The sequence below is a fragment of the Arachis ipaensis genome, chromosome B02, assembly GCF_000816755.2.
Source record: "Arachis ipaensis cultivar K30076 chromosome B02, Araip1.1, whole genome shotgun sequence".
Lineage (NCBI taxonomy): Eukaryota > Viridiplantae > Streptophyta > Magnoliopsida > Fabales > Fabaceae > Arachis > Arachis ipaensis.
The window spans coordinates 22,348,154-22,361,043 of NC_029786.2; the positions used below are offsets into that span (position 1 = coordinate 22,348,154).

Genomic DNA, 12,890 nt, shown 5'->3' on the forward strand with positions numbered 1-12,890 from the left:
TCAGATAATATATAACTTAATATTAAACTTGAGATTTTATTTATAAAAATATTGTACAATACTTTCGTTTAGTAATTTATATATGATTCAATATTAATATTCAACAAAACAGAAATACAAAAAAATATACCATTTTAATATAGATAATAATTGTGTTTATCATTATTTATAATTCAATTGAGTAATGATGCGTATTAAATTTAATTGATTAAGAGGTTTAAAATTTTGTTTAGTGCCATATTAAAATTGATTTTTTGAGGGGTGTTTCATTACCTGATAACTTCGATCAATTGACTTGAGATTATCAATTGAAAGTCCACGATAAAAAACTACCTTGAATCAAAATATTTAGAAGTCCAAAAATGCTTTGGACATCAATATCTGAGAGAAAAAAAACTCTAGTTATATGTTTATGGTGTGACCGTGTCAAAGAGAGGTTTGGGTAATTAAATTCGAGGAATGCTTTATCACTCGGTAACTTAGGTTAACTGGCCGAGATTATTTATTGAAATCCCATATTAAGAGCTGCCTTAAGACAAAACACTTAGAGCTAACATTTTAAAAATCTCTCTGTTAAAAATATGAAGTAAATAATTCAAGGATCAATAAAAAAATTAAGAAGAGGGATCTCATAATATCATCTGAACTTGAGTTTTTGAAAATTTTTTACTCTCAAGATTTCAAGATTCATTAAGAGAAAGAAAAATTTGTTTATGATGGTAGAGTTCATTTGAAAATTCCACTGTTGAGATTGAACATAAGCATTCAAAGAGATTCAATTTTTTTTCACTAAATCTAATTCTTTTCTTTTTGCTTAAAGACAAGTAAAATTTTAAATTTAATGTTGTGATGCGTTAGTATCTTTAATAATTTTTCTTGCATTAATTTCATGCTTTCATAGAATTAATTATGGTTTCTTTCTCTAAACCAATTATTTTTAACTATTATTTACTAATAATGTGTTTTTTAAGTGTTTTTAAAAAAATATAGTTAAAATAAAGGAAAACTAAGGAATAAAGGGCAAGCATGTGAAGCTGCATGCAGAGCCAAGAACGTAGCATTCAAAGCTATGTAGAGCATTGGCATGTAAGTACAAAGCAGCGTGCAACGCCAAGAGAGGGTGTGCAACGCCCTTGAGCAGATATGGAGGTGGCATGCAACGCCACCTATTGGCGTGCCACGCCTTGAAGAAACTCAACCCCTGGGAGTAATCACATATAGTGGCGTGTAACGATACCAAGAAAAGAAGAAATGGGCGTGTAACGCCCGAGAAAATTTGGCGCGCTATGCTTTCGAAGAGAATTTGTAAATGCTGTAAATCTTGAAATCTTCGTAATCAAGTGGTCATAAATTTATTATTCTATCATATATATATATATATATATCTAATTTTATAACTAAAATATGTCATATATCACTTTTTTATTGTAATTGAAATCAAATTTTTTTTTTTAAAATGAAAGAATTCTCCTCTCCTTCTTACTAATTTTACAACCAAAATGTGCCACATGTCATTCTCTCATTGTAATTGAAATGAAATCTTTTCCTCTAAAATTAAAGAATTCTTCCCTCCTCCTTACTAATTTTACAGCCAAAATGTGCTACATGTCACTCCCTCATTGCAATTAAAATCAAATCTTTCCTTCCAAAATTAAAGAGTCCTCCTCTCATCTCTCTTTCTTTTTCTATTTCTCTCATTCCTTCAACCACTCTATCTATTTTATATATCATTATACTAAAAATCTTATTATTTGATTTTTTATCTATAGATATCTTGGTCTTTTTAGTCAGAGACTTTTGTCAACCTACGATTTTTTTTTGTAAAAGTAGTTTGACTTTATAAATCTTTTGTGTCATACATAATTTATACTGTTAGAATAAAGTAAACTGTAATTTTAAAAAAATTATATTCCCATAATATTATTACGGATAAAAATACTAGTTGAATTATAAAGATTTAAATAAGACGGTTCCAATAGCGTTAAAAAAATAACATCTAGAACTTCAAAACGATATGCATCTATTTGTAATGGACATTTAGTTTAAACCACGAACAACCCTCACCTTTCAGCTCGTAAAAATCAGCTCCCCAAAAAAAATAATGCATGGCTTGTAATGCCAGCCATAAAGTGGCCTGTAACGCCAAGGAAAAGGGCCAAGGGTGGGCATTACATGCCCAAACAGCAAGTGACATGCCCAAGACCAAACTTACACACCCAAGACCCAACTTACACGCCAATTAAATCCCACATTTTTCTGGAAGATGTAATCTTGGTTATTATTGTAGAAGATTCTATAAGACAGGATTTAATTTGAATTAATTTTGATTAGAAATAGAATTATTATTATTATTTATCTTATTCTTCCTAAAAAATAGGATAAAGATTTAATTTTTAAATTTGAATTTTAGGTAAATCTATAATATAAATAAGTACACATTGTTCACATTGATGGACATCCGGGAGAGGATCTTCGAATCTGATTCCATGTCTTATTCTTTTTTTTTGCTTTGTTTTCAATTCTCCATGAGTAATTAATTCCTTTGTCAGAGAGTTAGGAGCTCTGTATGTTTATGTTTCTATAAATTATTAATCTAAGTTTTCTTTTATTTTAAATTATTGCATTGATCTGTTTCATGATTGTATTATTCGTTCATCATCCTTAAAGGATTAGTAGTATCGAAAAGTATACTAATCTCGTCTTGAATTTCTCTATTGCTTCAATAGAACTAATATTTAAATTATGCTTGAAAACTCTTTCACATGACTTTTTGAATCGACTAGACATAGTTGTTTTTAAAGTGTGCGACATATACATGATTTTCAATCAATATAGGTTTGAAAACGTGAAATATAATTCGGATTAGAACAACTTTTAAATTTTGTGTTTTCTCATAAAATTCAATCGGATAGGACTAACTTAGATACGTGACATATAATCTGACATAAGAACTACTTTTGAATCTTATGAGGAACTAAATTGTATTTGTACTTAACCTCTTCAATTAATTGATTGACCAAGACATTGGTAGTTGGTTAATTGAAGAGAAACCGAGGAGTCACGACATTGTTAAAAGATCTTTGCATGCATTAGAATAGAGAAACAAGGTTTGATTTTCCTAAGGCTTAAACATCTTCGAAGCCATTGACTCTCTCTATTATTATTCTCTTCCAATCAACACCACTGCTCAGAAGCACTCAACTTCTAAAATTTCAAGCAAGACACAACTTTGTCCTAATCAATCCAGATTTCATTGATGTAATTAGTTATTCAATTCGATATTTGTGTGCTCAATCTTTTAATTCTCGTAGGAACGATATCCACTTATCGTGGTATTACTTAGTTTGAACGATCTGGTGCACTTAGTGATATCCATAAACTTTATTTTTCACTTATCAGTAGTTCAATGGTTTTCTTTGGATGTCGTGATGTTTCATAAATTTAATTTGTAATATCACTTAATTGAAATAAGCACATAGCTAAGATGTTTTCATATTTGGTCCTGCTATAGCTTTTATATAATCTTAAACACACACACATGAGAAAAGGAAGAACATACACCAGTATAAGTTGAATCTATTTTTTACATTAGTGATGACTTTGTTATTGAACTTTTTATATATTGAAGGAGTTAGATTATTATCTTAGGTGTGTTTAATTATAATTGGCTTTTTTTGTAATATGAGTTAGAGTATGTTTAATAACTTTAATTATAATATAATTATAGCATCAAACTAAAAAGAAAAATTTAACTCATTTAATTTCTTTTTTTTTTTGTAATTAATTTTGTTTACAAGATGTAGGGTACATGAAAGTGTTTTAGAGTTGGAGTAATATGAGTTTGATTATTATCTTACACGTGTTTGATTATAATTGGATTTTGTAATATGAGTTTGAACCTATTTAATTATAATAATCTAATTATAGTATCAAGCTGAAAAAAGAAATTTACATCATTAAAGTTTCAAATAGTAAATATCTAAAAATTCGAAGTAGAATTCACACTTGAAATTATAGAAAAAATTTAATATGTATCTTCATGGTACTTAACTCAATCATCATTGGTGTTCTAATTATTCATTTAAAATAGAATAAAATTCAATAATATCTTAAAAAATAATAACATATCAACTAAGTAGTCACAATTATTTAATAATTAAGTAACTAACAATGCAATAATTTTTGTGTTGTACTCTCTTATCTATAATAGATGATATACATAAATAATGAAAAAAATAAACTTTAGAAAAAACAAATTGAATAGATAAATATTGAATAAAAATCAAACAGAAAGTTGGATTTGTCTTTTTTAGCATATCAATTTTAAACTTCAATAACCAATTTTAAAACATACCAAAATTTGGTATATAATTTGTCCATTTTAATCTGACGCACTTAGTAGACCTTCTATTTTATGAAAAGCCAATTCTTTTTATCTAATTGGTATAAATCATTCTATAATCTTCCACATAAAAAAATGACATATGCTTAAGGCAACTTAAAATATGTATAATCAAACACTTAAAAATAATAGAAAATAACTTAAAAGAATAAAAGTACTACCAACTTTATCTTCTTACATAAACTAAAATCCATTCCATTGTCAACAAAAAAATTGATTAAAAATAATAAAAATTTTCAACTATTAACATTAGATGATCCAACACCTGACTAAGTTAATAATGCAACTACTTAATCTTTTTCAACGAAATAAAGAGTTAAATAACTTATTCCCATTGATGAAGCAGCTTAATTTTATGCAAAAATAGTCTTATGAAGCACTATGATAAAATTTTGTTCAAATTTGCAGAGTTAAGTACAGTGGAATAAGCACCATATGAGAGGGAGGCTCTGAACAGAAAGAAAAAAAAAATAGCTGAGGAATGAAAAATTTCATTGCCTTTGTTATTACTATTATCTATATATATACAAGAGCATTAGACACTTTTACCCTAATAAACATATTCTATCTAACAATCTATATCTCTACTATGGAATTGATTTAGACCTTCCATCAAAGAAATAGAACATATACTAGGTCTATAAGACCTAGATCAGCATCAGTAAATGATCCAATAACTATTCTTCCTTTTTTGTTTGAAGTATTTATAAAATACTATGATAGTTCCGTTGCTTTATTATTTCGTCTATTCTTCAGCAATCCCAAAATATCTTTTTTTTTTCAAATAGTTAGAATATATATATTCTTGTATAACATAAATATTGTTTAAACCTTTCTGGTGTAAAAATCGAAAACTAAACAGTTCGTGACACTGAAATAGGCTTCCGATAGATCATATGAAATGGTAACTACGGGTTTTTTCATATTCGATACAGAATCGAATGGTTTTTCAGAAAAATTAATATCGAACTTGAAGTGCCATGATATTATTACTTAATATTTATTTGGCGAAGGCATAGTCTTCTTTTTTTTAAAGGACTCATTGGCACCAAGCGTGAGGGAATACTAGACGTTTGGTAATTTCTCCTCCTGCCAAAAGAAAAGATCCCATTGAAGCAGCTAATCCCATGCATACTATCTGTACAGCGGGTCGTACAAATTGAAGTACCTCAACCCAAGGAATACTTAATTAACAAGGTAAAATATTATTCCATATATAACCTTAATTACATCCTCCTTCAAGATGGGGCATATGAAAATTGATGAAACCCAGTTTGTCATTGTAAGAGAAGAAGCTTTTAGGTGATAGTGACTTGGTTAGGACATCAACAACTTGGTTTGTTGAAGAAACTAGAAGGAGTTTAATCAGTTCTTCTTGAACTCTATCACGAATAGTATAACGGTCAATCTTAGTCCTTTCATCAAAGATTGGATTAGCAGCTATATGGAGAGCGGATTGATTGTCACAGTACATAACAATAGGATGAGAGAAAGGTATTCTAAATTATTTCAAGAAGTAAGAGAGCCACACTCCCTCACGAGTGGCAACAGTCGTGGCTTTGTACTCAGCTTTAGTTGAGGAGCGAGTGATAAACCCTAATTTTGTTGTTTATCTTGTGTTGTATTCAGGGGATTTTATCAACTTATCTTACATTTATTCAATGAAATAGCATGCTTTTGTAATTCTCCCTAATTTTGTGCTTAAGAGTGAAAACATGCTTTTTAGGCCTTAAAATAGCTAAATTTAATTCACTTTAATTCCATTCGACGCCTTGATATGTTTGTTGAGTGATTCCAGGTTCATAAGGCAAGGATTGGATGGAAGACGTGACGAGAAAAGCATGCAAAGTGGAGAATTCATGAAGAAATGAGCATTTGAAGGATCCATGGCCACGCGCACGCGTCATCTGCTCATACGCGTGAGGAAAAAATCTGCCAGCCACGCGCACGCATCACCCACGCGTACGCGTGAGGAGGAAATTTGCCAGCGACGCGCACGCGTCGTCCACGCGCACGCATGACGCTGGTCACGTGACCTCATAAAGGTGAAAACACTGGGGGCGATTTCTGACCTTTCCAGGCCCAAATCCAACTCATTTCTGAGGCTATTTGATGCAAAATTCAAGATTGGACAAAGGGAGTAGCAATTAAGTAGTGTAGGAAGCATGCTTTAGGTTAGTTCTAGAGAGAGAAACTCCCTCTTCTCTCTAGAAATTAGGGTTCTTAGTTTATTTTCATCTTAGATTTTGCTTTAATTACCTTAGTTCCTCTTGTTAATTTCTCTTTTATGCCTATTTTTATGTTATGAACACTCTTGTCAATTTCAATTTTCTTTAATGCAATTTGAGGTATTTCATGTTAATGTTGCTTTCCTTAGTTGTTATTGTTGATTTTTTGCATTGTGTAATACCCTATCACACAGAGCCTTATGCTTAAGTCGTAAAGTAGAGGTGGCAAGATATTACGACCTCTAAAAGAAAAGGATATGTACATAAATATAGTGGATGAAATCATATCAAGGAGCCTTGAAGAATAAGCTAAAAAAAAATGATAAACAGAAAATCGTGTCACACTCGCATGGATATTCGTAGAACGGACAAGTAAGATCAAAAGAAAACTGAAAACATATGTATATATCAGAGTTCCAAAACTCAGATAGCAAGCTCCAGACTCGACCTGCGAAGCTAAGGTCGGCCAGAGTATATAATTATATATATTTATATACAACCCAAAATAAAACCCAAATTACAAAATAAACACATGTATCTCCAAGTCAACCTCTAGGAGGGACAAAACACAAAATGTACATGCAGAGATTCTATATATATATATACCTAAAACAAAATATGACAGTCCAAAAGATAGTTCTTCGCTTGTAAGGAGGAGCAGTTCATTCCTGTAGAGCCTGAGGGATGAACTGATTATGCTTCTGGGCATATTCTGGGTGTGTGTATGTGCTATTAGGATATCTGATTGATATATGTGACATAAATGTTCATGAGCATGCATTTGGAACTTGAAGCATTAGACTTGCGATATTGAGACTGATCAACTTGATATCACTTGTTTGGTGTGAAGGGACCAAATGTCGTCTCGCGGATCCGAACAAGGTATTCGGAGAGAAAATCTCGTGGTTGAACCGATGCAAGGACGTCGAGATGGAAACTCTAGTGCTAGTACAAGTAACGTAAGTCGATATTATAGGTCTATGACCCTTACTGACTTCCTCAAGAGTGGTCCACCTCGGTTTAACGAAAACGCCAATGCCCTGGAGGCTGACCAGTGGTTTCGAGAAGTGGAGAGATTTTTGTACACTCAGCACGTTCCTAAAGTACAGTCAGTGGAGATAGTGACTCATATGTTGGAGGGAGATGCTCAGAATTGGTGGCATGAGTTGTGTCATACCTTACAGGTGGAGTTAACGGATGTCCCTTGGAATAGATTCAAGATAGAGTTTTACGGGAGATATTTCTTGCATGCGTTTCGCACTACAAAGGAGTTGGAGTTAATGCAGCTGAAGCAAAAGGATATGTCTATCGCTGACTATATCCGTGAATTCGACAACCTGTGCCATTTCTCAAAAGCTTGTCAAGGAAATCCAGCCGATTATGAGGAATGGAAGTGTGCTCAGCATGAGAAAAGACTAAGGAGAGATATCTTTAATTACGTGTATGCACAAAAGCTAACAAATTTTACTAAGTTGGTTAAGAAGAGCCAGCTCGCAAAGGATTGCTCCATGAAGTGGGCGCTGCTACAAGAAGACTTTGGTGAGACTGCTCCAGAGGAGCCGCACAGGGCCGGACTGGGAATGTGTTTTCGATGTGGAGCACCGGGACACATGTCTAGGGATTGTCCACGTGGGAGAGCCGCAGATGCGAGTTGGCCACAACAGGATCGAGGTAAGTATGATACCGGATGCGTAGGACAGATTTGTTCTGTGTAGAGCTAGGACCCCGCTTTCGTCAATGAGCATAGAGTCGTTGAATGCGTTGAATTATTCTGGAATTCCCCAACACAGGTTAGTTCTTAAAATTGGTGTTCCTGTGATGCTTCTTCGCAATATTGACCAATCCAATGGACTATGCAACGGTACGCGAATGCAAGTTAGACGTCTCGGCGACCATGTCATTGAGTGCGTCATATTAGCAGGTCGTAATACTTGTGAGGTTGTCTTTATTCCCAGAATGAACATGGCCCCTAATAATGAGACATTACCGATTAGATTTACTCGACGACAATTTTCGGTTGCGCTTTGCTTTGCGATGACCATAAACAAGTCCCAAGGACAAATAATGTCAACTGTTGGCATGTATCTTCCAAGACCTGTTTTCACTCATGGTCAGCTTTATGTTGCACTCTCTCGGGTCAGCATGCATTCTGGACTGAAGATATTATCTGTTGGCTCTAACGGCACAGTCTCAAATCATACTATTAATATTGTCTATAGAGAGGTTTTTACCGGCTTACTACCTTCCATTCTACCTTGAATGGTATGTTTGTTGTGTGGCTCTTTGGTCATCTTCTCAAGATGTTATTTGCATTCCGTATCCTTAATACTTATGTTAATTCCTACGAATATGCTATTGTTGAATATTGCAACAACTGGACATTGTTCTTTATGCTCAGTAGCCATTTTTTTATGTCCCCGTGCTTGGCACGGTTCTTAAAACTAGTATATATATAAAAGGCGGCAGCCATTTACCTAATGGAAAGCCGTTGTATACGTATACATATATGTAATATATAGTTATGAGTATCATTAGTCTTATTATATCATTAGCTTTATATATAAGAAAAGTATACATTATCGAGAGAGAATCTGCTAATTATTACCAACACAAATTAAAAAAAATTAAAATAAATTTATATGACTTAATTAGATTTGATGTGGGGTCTATGAAAAATATTTTGAAAAAGTGAGGAAATGGTAACTGTGCATCAGGTGAGTAGAATCTTGATAGAGAAACTCAATACCCCAACTCTTTTACGTAACCCTATTCCTAATTCTCATGGCCGAATGTGTAACATCCTCACTATCAGAAGTCACGCTTCCGACTGCGCTACTCTGATAGCAAGAAGTATTACGACTACTTTACATACTAAATACTAAAATAGGAGCCTGTGACTCGAACACTATATCGCTGATTTCTTTGAAAACCGGAAACAAATATTTTATCTTAAGAAAAATACAAGCAAGCATAAATTCATATACAAGACTCCTTACATAATAACTCATAATATAATATACATATAAAACATACAACTCCTATCCCTCTTACAAACTTGTAATAACAAAGACGAGGGAAGAAAATAATCCAACTAATACAACAACATATAAACCAAACGCAGTATAACTCTTCATAATGCTTCATCCGGTTCCTGAAAAGATAAAACTGTAGGGGGGTGAAAACCTAACCACACGGTCTCACCACGGAGTTTCAAAGTTATCATAAGAAGATATTTAATAAGAAAACTATTTTCAATCTTAGTGATTATCATTGCCTTATGAATCTTTTAAAAACCAAAAGGTAATTGATGAGAGGAACTTTAGCGTGGTCTAGAAATTTGCGGATAAATCCTCGTTGCAAGTATAGTTTCTAAACCTTCAAAAGTCCTTTCATTCAAACGTTTTGGTTGTCACAAGTAACAAACCCCTTTTTAAATTGATAACCGAGTATTAAACCTCGGGTCGTCTTCTCAAGGAATTGCAGGAAAGTATGTTCTTATTATTGGTTATGAAGATTGTAAATTGGGGGTTTTGGAAGTTTGGGCAATGCGCACAGGTATATTTTCGAGCAATAAAAATAAATAAATAACTGTAAAATAAAATCTTAGCAAGGTATGAGAACCGGAAATCCTGTCCTTGTTATCCTTATCAGATGTGATGAGAATTGGATTTTAATCCCACTTAGTTAAGTCAAGTGGACTAATTAGCTTGATCCTCAAGTCCTAGTCAACTCCTGTGGAGAGACTAATGTTAGAGCAATCCTAGCTAAAGCAAAATCTGCCAATTTCAACCACTCCTGAGTTTGACAACTCAAGTGTTACCAATTATTTAACCAAAGCCAAAAGGGAGAAAAATATCTAAATTAAATTAAAAGCATCAATATAAGCAAAGCAATCTTAAATCTGAAAATACCTCAAATAATATGAATTAAGAAAATCATAACATGAATGTAGCATAAGCCAAATAGGCAACATAACTAATATAAGCATTAAAGTATCTGAAAGTAAGAGATAAATATAAAGTAAAAGAACATTGAACCTGGGATTGAGAGTCACTCCTAAAACTAAGAGAAATCCTAAATCCTAATCCTAAGAGAGAGGAAAGAACCTCTCTCTCTAAAAACTACATCTACTCCTAAAATTATGAATGTGAGAGCCTCCTCATGAATGGATGTATTCCCCCACTTTATAGCCTCTAATCTGTGTTTTCTGAGCCGCAAACTGGGTCAGAAACAGTCCAGAATTCGCTGGTTTCGAATTTTGCCATGCTGGATTTTTGTCACTGCGACGCAGCCGCATGGATCACGCGGTCGTGTCGCATAGCGTCAGGGAAACTATATCATATTATATATCAAATCGAAGCCCCGGACGTTAGCTTTCCAACGCAACTGGAACCGCATCATTTGGACTTTTGTAGCTAAAGTTATAGCCGTTTGAGTGCGAAGAGGTCAGGCTGGACAGCTTAGCAATTTCTCCAACTTCTTGCATTTCTTCCACTTTTGCATGCTTTCTTCCCATCCTCCAAGCCATTCCTGCCTTATAATATCTGAAAAAACTTAACACACATATCAAGGCATCTAATGGTAATAAGAGAGGATTAATAATAAGCAAATATAAGATCAAAGAAGCATGTTTTCAATCAAAGCACAAAATCAGGAAGGAAATATAAAACCATGCAAATATTATGAATAAGTGGATAAAGAGTTGATGAAATCCACTCAATTGAGCATAAGATAAACCATAAAATAGTGGTTTATCAACCTCCCCACACTTAAACACTAGCATGTTTTCTTTAATTTTTATCACATGTGCATTGATCTTTTATTAAACTTAATATTGGGGTAATTTTGTCCCCTTATTTACTTATTTATTGAGTATTTTTGGATTTTTCTCTCTCTCTCTCTCTTTTTTTTTTTAGAGAAACAAACATAACTTATCAATGCACATGGATTTTCTATTATTTTTCTATTTTGGTTTTTTTTTTTCATGAGTAGGTTCCCAAATTCCTGATATTCAAATAAATTAGAACATTATACTTTTCCTTTATTAACCCATGTTCCCACAGTTTCCCCATACTTAATTAACACACCATCTTAAGCTAACCAAAGATTCAATTGGGATATTTAATTGTTTTTCTGCTTTAAGGCTAGTGATGTGATAAAATATAGAACAAGAGGGGGTTAAAAGGCTCAAAGTGGCTGACAAGGGTGATTTAAAGGGTAGGCTTATTTGGGATAAGTGAGCTAAAATCAAATAATGGCTTCAATCATATGCAAACATGTAAATACACTAAATAATGGACATATAGGTTGGAACAAAATATAGATTACAATCATAGAGAAGGAAACACACAGGAATAAAATATTTATGGTTAAATAATGTAACCATATAAATAAGCTCAAAATCTCACAGGTTGTGTGTTCTTTGGCTCAAAAAAACATGTTCCAAATACAACTTCAAACAAATTTACACATAAAAATTTTAAAATTTTTTTATTTATTTAAATTAGTGAAAATTTTCAAAAATAGGATCTTAAAAAGAGATTTATTATTTTAACCAAGTAGTAACTAAATGCACAAAATCAAATAAATATGCAATCAAATATGCAGATGCCACAATGAACAAATAAAGAAAATAAGATTATTGGTGTTGAAAAGAAAGTACTAACCCACAGAGATCGGTATTGACCTCCCCACACTTAAAGATTGCACTGTCCTCGGTGCATGCTGAGATTTGCAGGTGGACGGGTTGTTTCAACTGTTGCTTTTTTCTAAGGATTGTGCAGATGGACTTGTCTGTCTCCCCATGTAAACGTCTTCCGGTTCTCTTCCTGGTGGCCATCCTGAAAGAAAAAGGGAAGAAAGGTAACCCAATAATAGAGATAAAAAAAATAAATGAAGTATAGTTGGGTTAATGCCAAATGAAAAGGGTCTCATTTACATGGTAGCTACAACATGTAAGTGAGAAAACAATAGAAGCGATGGCATACCAAGGGTGCAAAATTTGCAACAATGGGGAAAAAAGTGGGAAAGGAAGGATAATATAAATTAAAAATCAATACAAAAGTAATTCAGGTATAAAAGATTGGCATTGATTTAAATAATATTACCTAACCAGAATAAAACAAGTCATAAGCACCAAGATAATACCAGAAAAGAAATAACAGTTGAATAAGAACATTTGAACACCAATGGTAAAATAATAAATTTAGAAAAATAAAAATATGCAATGAATGAAAGTATGCAAATAAATAAAATAAAAT

General features: G+C 32.8%; 1 protein-coding gene across 1 annotated transcript; it reads left to right on the plus strand.

Annotated features, from left to right (window-relative positions):
• LOC107627029 (ATP-dependent DNA helicase PIF1-like) lies at positions 8,368 to 8,889 on the plus strand. Its single transcript, XM_016329909.1, has one exon. The coding sequence runs from the start codon at positions 8,368 to 8,370 to the stop codon at positions 8,887 to 8,889; it is 522 nt and encodes a 173-aa protein (XP_016185395.1).